General features: G+C 39.7%; 1 protein-coding gene across 1 annotated transcript in view; it reads right to left on the reverse strand.

Moving 5' to 3' along the window:
• Positions 1–15,047: 15,047 nt before the first annotated feature.
• LOC124613168 (adipocyte plasma membrane-associated protein-like) overlaps positions 15,048–19,567 on the reverse strand; it is a 251,918-nt gene continuing 247,398 nt past the window's right edge. Inside the window, exon 9 of the mRNA XM_047141797.1 lies at positions 15,048–15,671. Coding sequence (XP_046997753.1) covers positions 15,666–15,671 — 6 coding nt within the window. The 3' untranslated portion in view covers positions 15,048–15,665. The remainder of the gene's footprint in view (positions 15,672–19,567) is intronic.

A 19,567-nucleotide genomic window follows, 5' to 3' on the forward strand; every position in this document is an offset into this window, starting at 1 on the left:
TGTATGTAAGGTATGCTGATGGCGAGACAGTCAATACCTTCTCTCTGCAATAGCAATAGAAATACTATCAACGACAGTGGTGCAGAAGCAGGGTTGCTAAAAACAGCCTTTCGAAATTCCTTCACCAAAGAAGATGAAGTAAATATTCCAGAATTCGAATCAATGGTCCAGACACTATACCAATTGGGTTCCTTTAAGAGTATGCTGATGCAATAGCTTCATACTTAAAAATCATATACAACCTGTGGGCTTTCAAACAACTACGCACCCTCTGACTCAGCGTTACAATATTAAAAGTTTTGGCTGGTTTTGTTGTCTAGCGACTGGGATACATAGTTGCCGCATTACAGGCCAAATACTGCAGAGACTGCAGTATACAATAAGAATACACACATGAATCGAATAGTCAAAGGTTTCTATCACTCGGCAATTGCGAATTATGAATGTAATATATAAATTTATAAATGAAAGATTGCAATTAAATAAAATCTTCAGGTACTATCTTAACGATTTTAAATGATGAGTACCATAGTAGAAGTACATTTGAGAATGCGGTATATTTCTGCAAAACACTTATTGGTGTCAATGGTCCAGCAATTAAACAAGTTATAAGTTGAATAACAGGGAAACAATATTCCTACTTCACGTAATTAGTTATGAACCACAACATAGCTCACAAGATATTCACTTCCAAACGTGTACTTCGTCTTCACTGCAGAAGCCACGGAAATCTCACAAGCACACAAGTCGGCACTCCAAAGTATCTGTATCTCTCATGATCATGCAGAAACTGCTCCATCCAAGTCTTTCTCACGACTCCGCATCTGTCGCCGTACTGTCCATCCTGTGCGACTCCCGTGTTGTGTGCTGTGCTATCCACCACTCTCCGTGTCCTGTCCTGTACTCCAACACTCCCCGTGTCCAGTGCCATACTCTCCGGACTACCCCTGTGTCCTCTCCAGAAACTGGCTTCCATCCAGTCTCCCCTTTCACGAGCGCTGTGATTGACTAGAGCGCTCGCGCCATGTCTTCATGCCAACGTACAGTCACACAAACATAATGAAACATATTCGAAATACTTGATTTACATTTAAATACTTGAAATTAAATAAATATTCCTAGGGCTGGACCATAAACGTACACTAACACACATTATTAAATACATAAACAATTAAATAAACATATATCAAAAAAAAAGAAGCAAAGGTAGGTCAGGAGCTTAATGTCTCTGTGCTTTCTAAAACACAGTAAATATTTAACAAATTTCTTCATGAATAGTATATATTGGGTATAAACAAAGACATAGATGAATAAATATATTTATAAGCATGCTGCTACTGTTTTATCACGTAACTGTGGAGTTCTTATGGCCTGACATGATCGATAGTAATCGGCCATTTTGACCTCCAATAACTCGTGTACTATTCAAGTTACAAGCCTGTAATTCATACCAATTTAGGTTTACACTAATAGCTTTCTAAAGACATGGCGATCGACAAAATCGGAAGACCCATGTAGATTTTGGAAGTTCGTTGCTGGGTGTTACTTGTATAATTTACCATCAGATACTAAACTAATAAAGATATTGAAAATCTGATTACACCAGCAGAATTGTCATGCAGATAATAGAATGTAATGTAATGTACATGTTTCTTTGTGAGGTATCATGATTCATCTAGGTACTATTAATTTCTATATGAACTATGAAATGTCTGCCATTAAGGTCGCACAAAATCCTCCATCTTTGGCACTGCCGGCATAAACATCTCCTTCATCAACACAAAGCATCATCCTCATCACAGCGGAATTCCCAGCCATGCAGCTGGACCGTGCGCTGGGGCTACCCCTCTCGTTTGGCTAACATTTGCCACCACGTGTTTGCTGCCGGGCCCCGGCTTTGACGAGCGTCCTGTGCAGTCACCCCAATTCCAAACATATAGTATTTCCAGGGTGCCACAACTCGCCCGTTACCTCACAAGCCGCTCGCTCGACGAAAGATCCATACTCAAAGACTGGAAAGTTGCACAGGTCACACCAATAATCCACAAAATTACAGGCCCAGATCATTAATGCTGATATGCAGCAGGATTTTGGAACATACTATATTCTGTTTGAACATTATGAATTACTTGGGAGAGAGCAGTCTATTGACACACAGTTAACATAAATTTAGGAAACATTGTTTTTGTGAAACAGCTAGCTCTTTCAACACATGAAATTTTGAGTGCTATTGAGTCCGTATTTCTATATTTCCGAAAGGCTTTTGACACTGTACTACAAAAGCAGCTTGTAGTGAAATTGCATGCTTGTGGAATATCTTCTCAGTTATATGACTGGATTCGTGATTGATTTCCTGTCAGAGAGGTCACAGTTCGTAATAATTGATGGAAGGTCATCGAGTAACCAGAAGTGATTTCTGGCATTTCCCTAGGAAGTGTTACAGGCCCTCTGCTGTTCCTTATCTACAGGGTGATTATATTTATAGTTAAACTTTCGAACTGCTGTAGAAATAACATCACTGCTCAGAATGACCTCAAATTGCAGCAGAATATTATTGGAAAAGGGGGAAAACATATGACAGAAAAAAATAATTACAAAATGTAGTAATAGATGGCGCTGTAAGCATCATAATTTAATAGTGGTTGGCTACAAATGAGTCATACAACAATGCCTAAGGTGTACGTTTGACGTTAAACAAACTACTATTCAGTGTGCATGGGTGTACAGGTGTGGTACTGTTAGCCCATCCGCCACGGCAAGGTCATATCACATCGGATGGGGAAAAATCTGTTTATAATTGTCCTGAGGCCAAAAAACCGCATAAAAAGCATCAATCAAAATCAAATTGGATTATTAATTAATGTGTGACTAGTTCAAAACATGTTCAGTATGCTGCCCAGTGTTTTCTGCAACAAGTTGAAATCGAGAAACAGCATGTTCCACAATTGACCAAAGTGTTTCTGGGGTCATGTTCAGAATGTGTTGTGCAATGCATGCCTTCAATGTAAATAAGTTTGCAGTCAGAACACTGAACACAACATCTTTCAGATAGGTCCACAGCCAGAAGTAAACATGGATTAAGATCAGGTGATTGGGATGGCCAAGCTGGAGGGAAATGGGGGCTGATAATTCTAGCATTTCCAAAATGGTGCTTCAGCATCTGCTTAAGTGGATTTGCAATGTGTGGCGGTGTGCCATCTTGCATAGAAATGATCACATCCACGCTGTTGAGAACTGGAATGGCGTGGTTGCGCAAAAGGCACTCATAGTGCTTACCAGTGACGGTACAGGTAACAAGACTGGAAGCAGCTGTCTCTTCGGAAAAATATGGCCCTATGATAAATAATGCCATAAACCTGCACCACACAGTGACTTATTCAGGATGAAGTGGTACTGGTTGATTTGCGTGTGGATTCTCTGTTGCCCATATTCGACAATTCTGTGTATTGACATATGCTGTCAGATGGAAGTGGGATTCGTCTGTCCACAAAATCTTCCACGGCCAATCATTGTCCACTTCCATGTGAGCAAAAAATTCTAAAGCAAAGGTCTCCCTTGCTGGCAGGTCACCAGGAAGCAATTCATGCACATGCGTAATTTTGAATGGATAGCAAAGAAGGATGTTTTGTAGGATTTTACACACTGTGCTCACGGGTATGTCCAGTGTTCGGGCAATTCTCCATGCACTACACATTTCCACAACACCACTTGTCTCCTCCTGCGTTGCTGTGGTCACTGCTTCCACTCACGTCGAATCAATTCGTTTCCTCCCTCTACCAGGTTGCATGCCAAAAGAACCTGTCTTTTTGAATTTCTGAATCATTTTCTCCAAACCCACTGCAGTCATCGGGCTAATGCCGTTTTTCAAACCTTTTAGTGTCAGGAACTTCTGCAGAGCGACGTGTGCACAGCCGTCATTCTTGTAATACAGCTTTACAAGTAGAGCGCGATCCTGCATTGGAACAGTCGTGACGAACGTCGCGGACGCGAAAGGAGTAAAAGCTGTGTACCTGGCGTGTTTATACCAACTTCGTTGGGTTGTGCACATGACAGGTATTTTCATTTACGTATTCTGACACGTGGAGCACCATCTATTGATCAATTTCCACACTATTTGTTTTGTTCTGCTATACGTTTTCCCCCTTCTCTGATAATATTCTGTTGCAATTTAACATCTTTCTGACCAGTTATGTTATTTCTACAGCATTCTGAAAGTTTAACTTAAATTATAATCACCCTGTATACAAATGATTTAGGAGACAATCTGAGCAGCTGTCCTAGGTTGTTTGTGGATGATCCTGTCATCTATCGTCTAATAAACTCATCAGAAAATTGAAAAATGATTTAGAAAAGATAGATAAATGGTGCGAAAATTGGCAATTGACTCTAAATAATTAAGGTCATCCACATGAGTGCTAAAAGGAATCAGTTAAACCTCGATTACATGATAAATTGGTTTAACCTAAAGGCTGTAAATTGGACTAAATACCTAGGAATTACAATTATGAACAATTTAAATTGGAAAGAACACACAGAAACTGTTATGAGGAAGGCAAACCGAAGATTGTGTTTTATTGGCAGAACACTTAGAAAATGTAAAAGATCTACTAAAGAGACTGTCTACACTAAACTTGCCCGTCCTCTTTTGGAGTACAGCTGCATGGTCTGGGATCATCACCAGATAGGATTAATGCAGTACATTGAGAAAATTCAAAGAAGAGCAGCACGGTTTTTACTATCGCGAAGTATGGGAGAAAGTATCACGGACATGATACAGGGTTTGTGATGGATGCCAGTAAAACAAAGGTGTTTCTTGCTGTGGCGGAATCTTCTAATGAAATTTCAATCACCACCTTTCTCCTCCAATTATGAAAATATTTTGTTGATGTTGACATACACAGGGAGAAATGATCATCATAACATAATAACGCAAATCAGAGCTAGCACGGAAAGATATAGGTGTTTGTTTTTTCCGCACACTTTTCAAGAATGGAATAATAGAGAATTATTGTGATGGTGGCTCAATGAACTCTCTGCCAGGCAGTAAAGCGTGATTTGCAGAAGATCCATACAGATTTACATGTGGAATAGGAAGGCTGCTCATAGACGTGTCAAGGACACTACGAAGAATACAGAAAGCATCAAAACTGGTAAAGCAGTGTGTTTGCAATGCCAAAATTGGCAATGCTAATTCCTTTTGTGTGCAGTGATACAATGTCCTTGGTTCCGTGGAAGAATCTCTGTAGTTTGGGTGCTGGAAAGACATCATCAGAAACTATTTTTCAGGTCTCAACTGACAAACTGAATGAATTTTTCTCTGCACTAGTCAGCCATTATGCTGCAAAGAACTATTGCCCACAACAATCCCCGGACTACATAACTAACCATGAAACCTTCCACTTAAAACATATTATAATAAATACAACAAGAAAAGCAATAACGAGAAACTCTTCTGAAGTGGTAGTCAACGATGGCATTAGCATACACATGAATGAAACATTGCAGGTAGCTTCGTATCTGTCCTAACAGACGTACTTAAATTTTCTCTTGTGATGGAATATACACTATGACCACCTACTGAATAGCCAGTACGTCCACCTTTGGCCTAGATAACATCAATGGCATGTTGTGGCATGGAAGCAGTGAGGTCTTAGTAGATTGCTGGAGAGAGTTGCACACATCTGATTGCTGTGAAGGGTCTATGTGATCTGCAGCCAATGTACGATACCCCTTGGCTGTTGTGCCTTGCATGAGCTCCACTGGACTCATGGATGCCCATGTGAATGTTAGCAGAGGATAATGGAGTTGCCGCCAGAATGTCACTGTCCTGCAGTACAAGTGTCAAGGAGCTGTTTCCCCGGAAGATGATGGATTTGTGCCCTCCCATTGGTATGATGAACAAGGTGTCAGAATTCATCAGACTGTGCAACGCTCTGCCATTGTGCCAATGTCCAGTGCCGATAGTTACGTTGACATTTTAGTCGTAGTTGCCGATGTCATGGTGTTAACAATGGCACATGCATGGGCCGTCACGTCTGGCGGCCCGTTGGGAGTATTTGGTCAGACACTCTTGTACTCTGCCTAGCATTAAAATCTGATGTTAGTTCCACCACAGTTCAGCACCTGTCCTGTTTTACCAGTTTGCACAGTCTACGATGTCCGACCTCTGTAATGAAGGGTGGCTGCCCAGCCCAACAACATCTGGATATTGTTTCATCATGTGTTGAAGGTACTTACCACAGCACTCTTCCAACACCAAACAAGTTGTGCAGTTTCCAGAATGCTCGTGCCAAGCCTCCATGCCATCACAGTCTGCCCTCGGTCAAACTTGGATAGATCGTACACCTTCCCCTTTCTGCACAGGGACAGGACACTCACTGATTATACATGCACTACTACATGCATTACTACATGCACCATCCATAAACACTGTAGCACCAACTTTTCATTAATTAACGTGACTGATGACCTTAAATATACTTTGAACAACTGTGAGTCCACAGCATTGACTCTACTAGACTTCAGCAAAGCTTTCAATAGCAGTAACTGTTCAGAAAAATACAACAGCTAAAATTGTGAGGTAGTGTGCTAAAGTGGTTTAAAAGTCACTTAAATTACAGCTGTGTGTTGTCTAGAGGAATAAAAAGTTATCATAGGAGCATGTTCTTTTAGGAGTGCTACAGGGTTCAATCTTAGGTCACTTTTGTTTCCCTTGTATGTCAATGATACCCTGTCAGTTCTGTCCTTGTGCAAATATCATTTCTATGCCAATGATCTCCAGCTTTGCCAAAGTGCCAAACCTGAAAATACAAATACCGCAATTGTTCAGATGAATTATCTGTCTTCAGTGGCAACATCGATGCAAAACTTGGGACTCAACACTAGTATTGTGAAAGTGGTCAAAGTGATCTCTGTCATACATTTTTTCTTCATTGTCATATCCAGTTTATTTACTTAATTAATGAAGTCATATGGCTTTCCTAATTTTTTCCTCCTCTTTTACAATGATGTATTAGGATTTACAAAATATTTATATTTTCTTCGACATTTCATTAAATATACCTAGAATTGTGGGAAAGGTCAATATAACTCTACTTTAATTTCTCTTCTGATTATATGTAATATCCAACAGTGAAGTGGCAACAGTCAGCAGTAATGCAGTGCAGTTGCTGCTTATTGTTGCAACTTGGCATATGTTAATTCTAGTCTCTGGTACCTGCCTTCCAAAAAATTAATTCCAAATAAAATCTGCTTTTAGTTTAATTGTTTGTCGCTATGTGTTAAGTGTGTTTAATGAAATAACTTACTGCATTACCTAAAAATATTCTTCAAATACGACACGTGCACTTGCAAAACTCCATGTTTGTCTGCTAATGTAAAATAATATATAAAAATGCTAATGTTTGTTTCCATTCTTAAATCTTCTAAATTAGCTCACCAATTGCTTTCATATGACAGAATGTTGCCATCGAATTCGCGCATGTGTTTATACGCAGCAATGACAATACGACTGCGAAAAGTTATAATAGGGTATTTGACTGTGTTCAGGAACTCATCTTATATTGTTAATTACGTCAGTATCTGTTTGAATCTGCTGACCTTAACATTTATATTCTTACTGTATGAGAGAATGGATTGTGAATGAATCCACAGACGTTATTTTTGTGTACATTATTACATTTGGCTAATTAATGTTTGTTCACATTCTGCATCAAAGTGAGAAGAAAGCCAAAATGGGGGAGAAGCGTTCATCCAGATCGAAAACGTGCAATTGCAGAATAAAAGGGACAGTCGCAAGGTTCTCACTATTTGCAACTAATGAGAATATTTTTAAGTAGTCCTTCGGTGTTCATCGCTTAATTATCAACACCATCTCTTTGCAAATTGCCACTAGAAACAAAATCTTACATACGCACTGCAGGGAGATTGCTAAAAAAGGGACACAGATCGCTCATGCCTCAGTGAATATTATAATTTTATTCATAAGTATAGTTGTTTCTTCTGTAGTTTATTCACTAAATGGAAGAGGCTTCAAGGTCTCTTTTTGAATTGTTACATCAAACTGCGTGCCATTGTTTACATCTTTGACTTCAAGTAAAACATACTAGATACGCCGACGTAATCAGCCCCTAAAGCAGTCAGAAAAAAAAAGATCGGTCACGCACCAGGGAGGGGAAATTGCCCCCATTGCCCCCCCCCTGCCCCTTGGATCTGCCACTGATTCAGACAAGGTTGGCGCCAGTGGCAACACTTACAAAGTGCTGACATGAGTAAAGTTTCCAACCGATTTCTCATACACAAACAGCAGTTGACCGGGGTTGCCTGGTGAAACGTTGTTGTGATGCCTCGTGTAAGGAGGAGAAATACGTACCACCACGTTTCCGACTTTGATAAAGGTCGGATTGTAGCCTATCGCGATTTATCGCATCGCGACATTGCTGCTCATGTTGGTTGAGATCCAATGACTATTAGCAGAATATGGATTGGTGGGTTCAGGAGGGTAATACGGAATGCCGTCCTGGATCCCAACGGCCTCGTATCACTAGCAGTCGAGATGACAGGCATCTTATCTGCATGGCTGTAATGGATCGTGCAGCCACGTCTCGATCCCTGAATCAACAGATGGGGACGTTTGCAAGAGAACAACCATCTGCACGAACAGTTCGATGACGTTTGCAGCAGCATGGACTATCAGCTCGGAGACCATGGCTGTGGTTACTCTTGACACTGCATCACAGACAGGAGCACCTGCAATGGTCTATTAAACGACGAACCTGGGTGCACGAACGGCAAAACGTCATTTTTCCGGATGAATCCAGGTTCTGTTTACAGCATCATGATGGTCGCATCCACGTTTGGCGACATCGCGGTGAACGCACATTGGAAACGTGTATTCATCATCGCCATGCTGGCATATCACCTGGCGTGATGGTATGGGGTGCCATTGGTTACACGTCTTGGTCACCTTTTGTTCGCATTGATGGCACTTTGAACAGGGGCCGTTCATTTCAGATGTGTTACGACCCATGGCTCTACCCTTCATTCGATCCCTGCGAAACCCTACATTTCAGCAGGATAATGCATGGCCGCATGCTGCAGGTTGTGTACGGGCCTTTCTGGATACAGAAAATGTTTGACTGCTGCCCTGGCCAGCACATTCTCCAGATCTCTCACCAACTGAAAACGCCTGGTCAATGGTGGCCGAGCAACTGGCTCGTCACAATACGCCAGTCACTACTCTTGATGAACTGTGGTATCGTGTTGAAGCTGCATGGGCAGTTGTACCTGTACGCACCATCCAAGCTCTGTTTGACTCAATGCCCAGGTGTATCAAGGCCGTTATTACGGCCAGAGGTGGTTGTTCTGGGTACTGATTTCTCAGGATCTATGCACCCAAATTGCGTGAAAATGTAATCACGTCAGTTCTAGTATAATATATTTGTCCAGTGAATACCTGTTTATCATCTGCATGTCTTCTTGGTGTAGCAATTTTAATGGCCAGTAATGTAAATGAAAAGCTATAGTTTATAGGAAACTTGTTAGCATTAGCAACAATAAATTTGTAAGATATTTTGTTCTTGAAATAAATAAGTATTAATTGTCATGTTAGATAGTTATTGTGATCACTAGAGAAAAGGTATGGATTAACAAACACGAAACTTGAGCAATCAATCATTTTTCCAAACCACCTCTATTGCAATGTAATCCAACATGACACAAGTAGTGAAACCATCAGATGGTTAGAACTAACCATGAATGCTTGTGCATCGCATCTCAAACATTCCTCTTTATGACTATGTCAGTGCTTAGTACACCCAGTTAGGTTGATTGCGCCCAGACAAGTTACACGACTACCATATGCTACATCTACTTCATTGTCTCCACAGTGCACAAGCAAGTCAGTACCTCGCATTAGAGAGTAAAAACCTTTCATCTCAACATGATCAAAACATGAGATCACACTTATCTGGTATCCTAGATGTGTTCAATCGTGGAGCAAAAACATTCACAAACTTCTCTGTTGCTGCCATCTATCTCTGATACAAGCTACCCTGCACTCTGCTATTAAATACTCTTTTGCTTTTAAGAATCTTGCTTCTGTGACCCTCATAACATTTCTCCAAACAATTAAGATAATGGCTAATAATCCCACTGTCAGCAGTTTTCCTAGTTACAGTATTATGAAAGATAGTTGCTACTTACCATATAGCGGGGATGCTGAGTCTCAGATAAACGCACCAGAAAGACCGTTACAAAATAAGCTTTCTGCCAACACCACCACCACACACACACACACACACACACACACACACACACACAGTGCATGATGGGAGAGACAGATGGGTGGGGTAATTAGAAGGCTGGGGCAGAGAGGAGGAGGGATAGCAGGGTAGGGGGTGGGGGACGGTGAAGTGCTGCTGGGGAGTACGCAGGGACAAGGTGGAGAGAGGGTAGGGCAGCTAGGTGCAGTCGTGGAGGTTAGATGGTGGACAGGAGAGAGGTGGAGGTTAGTGGAAAAGGAAAGAAGTAAAAAGATTGGGTGCATTGGTGGACTGAGGGCTGTGTAGTGCAGGGATGGGAGCAGGGGAGGGGCTAGATGGGTGAGGACATTGACTAACAAAGGTTGAGGGCAGGAGGGTTTGGGACTGTAGGATATATTGCAGGAAGATTTCCCACCTACGCAGTTCAGAAAAGGAGGTGTTGGTGGGAATGATCCATATGGCACAGACTGTGAAGCAGTCATTGAAATGAAGAATGTCATATTGGGGGGCACACTTGACAGCAGAGTGGTCCAGTTGTTTCTTGGCCACTTGTTGGTTGTCATGCCCACACTGAATCTTAATATTGTTTCAGTTCATCCTGGATTTTCTATTGTTTGAGTTTTTCAAGTTAATTTTTTTCTATCCGAGACACCACTTTTTCCTCTATCTTCATTAATTGTGGGTCATGTTTGTGTATCTTTCCCTCTTCAAACCCTTCCTATCACATCCATTGTTGCTAGTGATTGATTTAAACCTATATATGAATTTTGTATTTACTGGTATGCTTGTAATAAAGAATGTAAACAGTGTGTTTTTGTGTACACTGCAGCAATTTCTAATTGTAGTATTCTATATTAGATATAAAATATGTAGAATTCCCAGTTAGACGCAAGACGTAATTCCATCAGGTTATGTAAATAAATAACATAAGTAATTAATGTATATTATTTACAACACTCCTGTACTTTTGCTTGCGAAACACCAGATAATACTTCTGTCTCTGTGGTTGATTCCATTGTGGATTTACCTTATTTGAAAATTTCTTAAATACTTCACAGAATAATAGCCACCGACCAGAACTCCTCAGATAACCCAGTATCACCCTGCCCTTGAAAAGTCATCCACATCCTTCACTGGGGCTTTGACTACATACAAAACAGTAAGCTTAGAACATCAAGAATTTAATGCTGTTTTAATAAAAACAGATTGTCCTCACTTTTATTCTTTTTAACTTTGATTTCAATCCTTATATTGACATCTGCCATGGATTAAGCATCACGTCAACCCATGTAACGAGTGGTCCCTTACAGATCTCTGTCGGAACACTGGTAACAGTAACAGTGTAAAGCAATAAACAAAAAATTCATACGTAGGAATATTTTTCACTTATTTGAAAGAAATGAGATATTGACACAGTGAATGGTAGTAGTTATAAAGAAGTTTTTATGAAAAGGAGGAGCCCATGTAAAACGACATTTAGAAAACAATCAGTGTATGAGACACAATATAGAATTCTGTCAAAAGCATGAAAATAAGGAACGCATGAAAAGTAAGAAATGGGGACAGAGAAACAAGGAAAAGAGGAATGAGGAAGTGGAAGACGTAGAATGTGGAGCCAAAACAACAACAAAAGCTCAAAGGAAAGCTCATTTGACAGTCCTACTACTTACTCAAGTCCTGGAAAATACCATGTAACTGAAAATGTAAATACTATTCCTTCATGCCAGTGTGTAGACTTATCAGAACTTTCAATAAATGAAAGCTACACTTGAATAAGATGCAGTGTCCACATGAACTCGGATTTTACAATCACCATGGTGTGGTATGTGGGAACAAAATCACCCATTGCTGTCCAAAGAAATTTCTGACATGAAATTCAAGGGGAACCACCAGATGTCAGCCACTGGGAGTGTAAACAAATAGGTTCTACCAGGAAATCCTCATCTGATGAAATTGTAGAGGAGATTACAATCTTCTGAAGGAGCCCACCGAAGTCAGTTCACCAGTCAACACAACAAGACCTGAACTTCTCTTGCTCAACAGTTCCCAAGGTGTTGCATAAACTAATTTGCTTGCTTACAAATTTCAAATTACGCAAATGACTTGCAGCTTCACCACAAATCTGCCATTGAGTTGTTGGACCAGATAGGGCAAAACACCAAATACACATACCAATGGAAGTTTTGCATCACTCCTTTATTTAAAAATTCATTACGTAGAAAACAAAAAATTGGCTCTGATATTCAAAAATGGCTCTGAGCACTATGGGACTCAACTGCTGAGGTCATTAGTCCCCTAGAACTTAGAACTAGTTAAACCTAACTAACCTAAGGACATCACAAACATCCATGCCCGAGGCAGGATTCGAACCTGCGACCGTAGCGGTCTTGCGGTTCCAGACTGCAGCGCCTTTAACCGCACGGCCACTTCGGCCGGCCGCTCTGATATTCATTTACAATTTGTCCAGATCACCAAATAAAAAAGACAAACATTTGTGTGAAGACAAAATTGTCTTTTCTCATGGTGTGCTTCTCATGCACTCCTAAGCAATGTCAAAATGTGGTGGAACATCCCCTTGCTCAGATGCAAGCTTGATGTCCTTGTTGCATACCATCAATGAGATCATCAAGCCAGCCCATGTCTAAATTGTCCAATTTTTCAATTGCGATCTGCCTAAATCGCACAGAGCATGTAGTCATTGTCGATGTCCGAATACAGTTTGTTTCAACCAATCCCACATGTAATTGATTGAGTTTATGTCCAGGTAACAGAAAGGCCACTCTGTTCATCTCAGTACCATGAGTCTGCCCTCAACAACCACTAAAGGTGCAAGGTGGCCCCATGTAATGCCGCACTAGAGCATCACTCCACCACCACCTTGTTGCACATGTGGGACTCTGTGTCAGAGGCATTTAATATTACTGGGTTTTATCCAAAAACATTGTCTGCAGTTATCAGGGTACAAACAGATGTGAATTTCCTGCATGAACAACACCTGACACCAATTCTTGGGTGTCCATTCTGCACGATTTTTTTCCCATCTGTACCGTGGTGCTATCGTGTATAAATTGGTGTTTACTGTGGTTGCTTGGAATGGAGATTCACAACATGCAATCATCTCCTAACAGTTTAAAGCAATATATGACATCCTGGAGCCTCTTTGAATGCCAAATTCAGTTCTGGAGCACTCAGTCCTCAGTTTCTTTGACTTAGAAGTCATAGATATCAATCATCCTGTGTGTCTATCGAATGGGGACAGCATACACAGTGTAAGTCCTCAACACCATATGCCAATTGAAACTGATTCTCTGTCCACAATACTTCACTTTGACGCTGGTGCACACATCGAACAACTTCCCTACTTGACGAGCCTTCTGGGTGTAACTTGATGATACAGACCCAACCATTGGTCACGAATGTCCTTCATGGCATGATGGATATTCACCCTAATGTTCCACAGAGCCTTATAATTTGCCCCTGCAGGTGCTTTACATTTAACGGAAATGCTGCTATCCATTAGAGAGCAGCATTCTACTCATAGCTAGCATTCATTGTAACAGTGTGTATGTTTACAAACAACGTCAGAGGTGACCTACCGATTGGTAGAGGCACAGTTGTAATAACAGCACACCTGCATGATATATCGGGGTGATGCAATACTTTTGTTGATGTGGTGAAAGGTAGCTTAGTTGTTCCATTTTTCCTCATCGAGCAAACAGTAACAGGAACTGTTTAGCTGTACATACTTTAGCAATTTTATGTCCCTCAGATTCTTTCCCATCAAATATAGTTATCCATCAGGATGGTGCACTACTGTACTGGAGTTTACATGTTCACGACTTCCTGAACCGAACATTTCCACAGCGATGGATAGGACATGATAGCCCTACCAAGCAGCCGAAGTGATCTCCATGTATAACCCATTTGGATTTCTTCCTGTGGGTTATATGATAGATGCTGTGTATGCCTCACCTATATGTGACCATGGCAATCTCTGCAAATGAACAGGGGATGCAGTAGCCTCCAGCACCCTAGACATGCCTGTACACGCATAGGCTGAAATAGAGTATCATCTAGACATTTTGCAGGTTATGAAAGGAGCCCATGAGCAAGTATTCTAATTTTTTGTACAAAACTTTTTGTCAGTTTACATGATGCTGTAAACTGGGGGTATCTATGTCTCATAGTTTTTTGTTTTTAATTGCATTTGAAAATCAAGGACAATTAATGTGGACACACTGCACTATTGAGCTTATGTGATCATACTTTTGTCATGAATTTATTTATTATTCATTTAAAATACTTGTTTGGAGGATTGGGGCTTAACAGCACAATCTTTGTCAAGTCTATTAGTAAAGGTGTGCTTAACAAAGTTCATATTTTCAAAAACATCGAGTTGTTGTCATAAAGAAATCTGCAGGCACTGTTAAAAATGTTCTGAACTTACATTGTCATGATGCTATGATACCAACACCATGATCTTTTTTTTCTTAAATGAATATGACCATAGTTATGCCATCATGTGATTCATAAATGAAGTGTTTTCTGCATACTATTCGTACCTTGGTGGAATTCTGCATTCCACTGAAGATTTATAGTTGCAGCAGCAATAAATATTTTCACAGGCATGGTAAGTACATGTTATCTTACAATTAGTACCTCACTGAAACTGCAGCATTATGAAAAGCAGTTTATTGTAAAAAAGATAGACATCAAAATGACAAAATTCAGAACTTTTAATTCTATTACACAACAAAGAAGCTGTATTACATAAACAGTATTTGTACTTTATAAGCACTCTGAAGTCTTGATAAAAAGTTTTACAAAATGATGACACAAAGAAATGTATTACAATTATTTTAGTTGCAGACTCATAGCTGTCACATAAAATTACCTGTGAGTCCCAACACTCACATATAAGTTCTGGCTACTTATATTACATTCTAAAATATTATCACCAGCACATGATTTCTCAAACAAAAATATTCAACACAGCTGGTTGTAAACAGCTTATGGCACTGATCATTTTGCAACAGTAACTGTAATATAAATTTGCCCAAGCCTATGCTGTATGTACTGAGATGGCAAAATCATTTAAGTATGTGAAGTGTTCCAAATCAAATTAGTTCTAGTCTGTGGTTCCACTTGAACCCACACTTCTGCATTGCTGTTCAGTACATGGTCAGACACAATGCACACTATCACCTATGGCAAGATGACTAAATGTCTTGATGTCCTTGGGGTATATTGAGCAAGTGAACATCTCAAATGATAGTATTGCACCATCATTTTTGCTGCTCCTTTCCAAGGAGATGCAATGACCCCATATATGCAACAATGTTCTATTTATTTTAGCTTGTCAATACACTGAGCAGAGTTTTTATTCTTGAGAATAGTTTATCATCAGAGCTGAAATGAAAATATGGAATTAAAAAAAAAGTCTTCTACACAATGACACTGATTTAGATGACAGCCAAGGAAAGTTCTTAAAGTGCCTAAGATTTATCATTTTATTCTCAAAGAACAATCAACATCATAGCTTTTTGAATGGATATGTAAACTTACCTGTGTGATAGGGCATAGAACAGTAGAAACAGTGTTATTTTATTTTAACCCCCCCCCCCCCCCCCCAAGTTATTTTCAGAATCATATTTTCACAGCAGATACAACTAACTAGGAAGGTGTACTTACCTGCTTATAATTTCTACTGCTTACTATTCCTTGAGAAGTTAAATGCATTCTATCCCACATATTTAGTCCCATATACTTAATGCAGCAGCAGTACACCGATGCGATGAACATGAGTTGTGGGGATTCACAAGCTTGCTAACACTGCCTGCCTCCTGCCTTACCATCACAAACCCAGAACATTGTCTAGCTCAAGATGTGTCATTGCAGTCTACAATGCTAGTGAATTGAAAGTGATTTGTGTTATCGATAACAGTACAATATTTTTGTTAGTAGCTAGTTTCTTAATGGAAAACAGTAAAAAGGTATTCATATGATGCAGGCTATAAATTATAAGTAATAGCATATGCAGAAGAACATGGAAACAGAGCAGCTGGGCAGCATTTTGGCCTCCACGAACAGAGAAAACCATTCATGATTAGCGGGCTAATAAAGAAGAATTGAAAAAAAATGAGGAGGACTAAATGTGTAAATAGAGGACTGAATGCAAAATGGCCAAAACTAGAAGATAACATATTAAAATGGATTCAAGGACACCATCAGAATAACACTGGAATGAATACAAAAACAATTAAAGTACACGCTTATCTTACACTACAGTTGGACTTAACAGACTTTAAGGGTGGAGTGGATGGTGCTATAGGTTTATGAAGTGTCATGGACTTGGCATGCAAACCAAAACCAAAATATCTCAGAAAATGCCACAAGAGTACAAAGAGAAAATATTATCTTTCCATCACTTTATTATTCAACATCAAAATTATACCAGTGTGGAACTAAGCCAAATACCAAATATGGACGAAACTCCTCCGATATTTGATATGCTGAGTAAAGAACTGTTGCCATGAAAGGTGCTGAAAACTGTAACTATTAAAACAAGTGGACATGGGAAAATGCTCTACGCTGTTGTCCTTTCATGTTGTGCTGATCGTACTAAACTTAATCCAGTGGTCATTTTCAAGTGCAAAACAATGCCAAAACCTTCTGAAATACCACCAGGTGTTTTTTCGTTCATATACATGAGAAGGGTTGGATAGACAAGGTTGGTATGAAATTATGGCTTAACAGAGTGTGGGAGAGAAGGAAAGGTGTGTTATTGAAGATGAGTTCTCTTCTTGCGCTGCATCAGTTTAGTATTCATTTGAAAAATTATGTGGAAGAGAAACTGAGACAGGGAAATACAGAGCTTACTGTTATTCCGGGAGGACTTCTTTCACAATTGCAATCTCTTGATGTCTCAATAAATAAACCATTTAAAGTGTATATGAGAGAGGAATGGAACAAATGGATGACGGATGAAACACAACATGAATTCACACCGAAGGGAGCTTTAAAACAACATACAATCAAATATGTATTTGAGTGATAAAACATTTATGATCCAGAGTGAGAGAAGACAATTTTGCTAAATCTTCCAAGAAGTGCGGCATAAGTAATGCTCTTGATGGCAGTGAAGACCATCTTACATGTGAAGAGGACAATGATGACAACAAAGGGGAAGAAGAAGAAGAAGAAGAAGAAGAAAGTTCACATGATGATTTTCAGGGATTTTGAAGGTCAATTTAATTTTATAAACTAAGAATTATTTTGTAGTCTGGCTTTGCAATCTACCAAGAAAAAAATGGTAAAAACGTTATTTAAAAAAAATTAGTTAAAAATTAAGGTGTGTCTTACAGTCCTTACTGTCTTATAGTCCGTAAAATACACTATTGTATTTCCAATTTGTAGTAATGTTTGTGAGGTTGCCCATGCATTATCTTATCCATATTATTCAAAGCCGTTTTCTTTAGCTACAACGAAAACCACTGCACATATGCTGGAGGCAAGTCATACTGCACTGTATGTTATTGCTATCTCTCTGTGTGAAAAGAATTGTTGAAAACATATTTATGTGAGAGTGCTGACGTGATGAAAAAAATAATCTGTAATAGCCCAAGATCTAGCTTCTTTTTTAAAAAGTAAAAGTTCCTAGTAGGTCTGCTGAGAGCCAGGATGGGCCTGTGACAGGTCTTGTCAGTCTCTCTGACTTGACTACAAAAGTGGTACTACATATCTTTGTTAATTTTTTGAAGGCTTGTGATTCTGACCAATGAAATTCTTTTTTTATTACATAGTATTATTATTTGAATACAGCAATACATACACTGCAAATAACTGCTACATTAGAACAGTATGTAGATGTTGTTCTGCATTCCATATTATTATTTAGTGATATGCATTTCCTTACATATCATAACACATAACATACACTGTTGTAACTGAATATAACAGAGCTACATTTGTAACAGATGGTCAAGTTCACAAAATGTTTTTTTTTTTCAAGCATGTTGCATATACCAATTAAGTTTAATTGTTGAACCAAAGTGGATTCCATGTCAAGTAATCTTACCTCTTGTTATACATTTTGCATACTGTGCATTGTAGAACATTCTTTATTGTTTCCAATGTGCTAAATGATCTTTCAGTTCAGCCACTGATCCTGGCTAGGAACAAACTGGTCTTACAGCATCAGAGATGTTTGGAAAAATGGTTCTCAGTTTTTTGCTCAAAAGTTGTATTTAGGAACTGAAATGGAGTTACTTAAGTTGGCACCTTGAGTCTGCTCTCAGAGATTCATTTTTCCATTATATTATCTAACATGTCACTGTTGTACATATCAATAACATTTCAATCCTCTTTTCAAGCACTACTCTAATAACTGAATAGAGCAACAATAAACCAACCTTTCTTTCAATTCATGCACGGCCTTATAGTGATCTGTCGGACTGGCTATATCATAATCCAGAATAACAAAAAAGTGAGGAAACTAGGAATGTGCTACAGCTCCCTATGTATTGCTCCCACAGGGACTATGAAGACAATTACAGTACACACACAGGCATTTAAGCTGTTGTGGGTTGGCAGGAGAGCCAACACCGGGTTACAAGAGGAAGCCGAAAGGCACGCGTTTTAACTCACGCAGGCTGGCGTGAGGTCTGGAACAGGTCAAGGAAATTAGAATTTAGAAAAAACGGACATAGCTGGTGGAATACTTAACTTTAATCCATAAATGGTGAACATCGCTTTAGACGGTACATTATTCATAATATCAATAGTAACTGGTAATGGCGCCTTGCTAGGTCGTAGCAAATGACGTAGCTGAAGGCTATGCTAACTATCGTCTCGGCAAATGAGAGTGTATTTTGTCAGTGAACCATCGCTAGCAAAGTCGGTTGTACAATTGGGGCAAGTGCTAGGAAGTCTCTCTAGACCTGCCGTGTGGTGGCACTCGGTCTGTAATCACTGATTGTGGCGACACGCGGGTCCGACGTATACTAACGGACCGCGGCCGATTTAAAGGCTACCACCTAGCAAGTGTGGTGTCTGGCAGTGACACCACATAAGCAAACATTCTTTCCACATTCCACATGTGAATGGAGTGTTAAGAATCATTTATAAGAGGTACAGTGAGAAGCATGCTGTGTAACGCACTTAACTGTGGTTTGTAGTATGTAATTATAGATTGAGATGTAGGCTGGACATGCAGATGTTTAGATTACAATCTGAGCCCCAGAGGTCAAACTCAACCCTCCACCCTTCTCCCTTGTCATCATGCCAACTTCCAAGTAAGAAAATCA

The sequence above is a fragment of the Schistocerca americana genome, chromosome 4 (genome assembly GCF_021461395.2).
Source record: "Schistocerca americana isolate TAMUIC-IGC-003095 chromosome 4, iqSchAmer2.1, whole genome shotgun sequence".
Classification (NCBI taxonomy): Eukaryota; Metazoa; Arthropoda; class Insecta; order Orthoptera; family Acrididae; genus Schistocerca; species Schistocerca americana.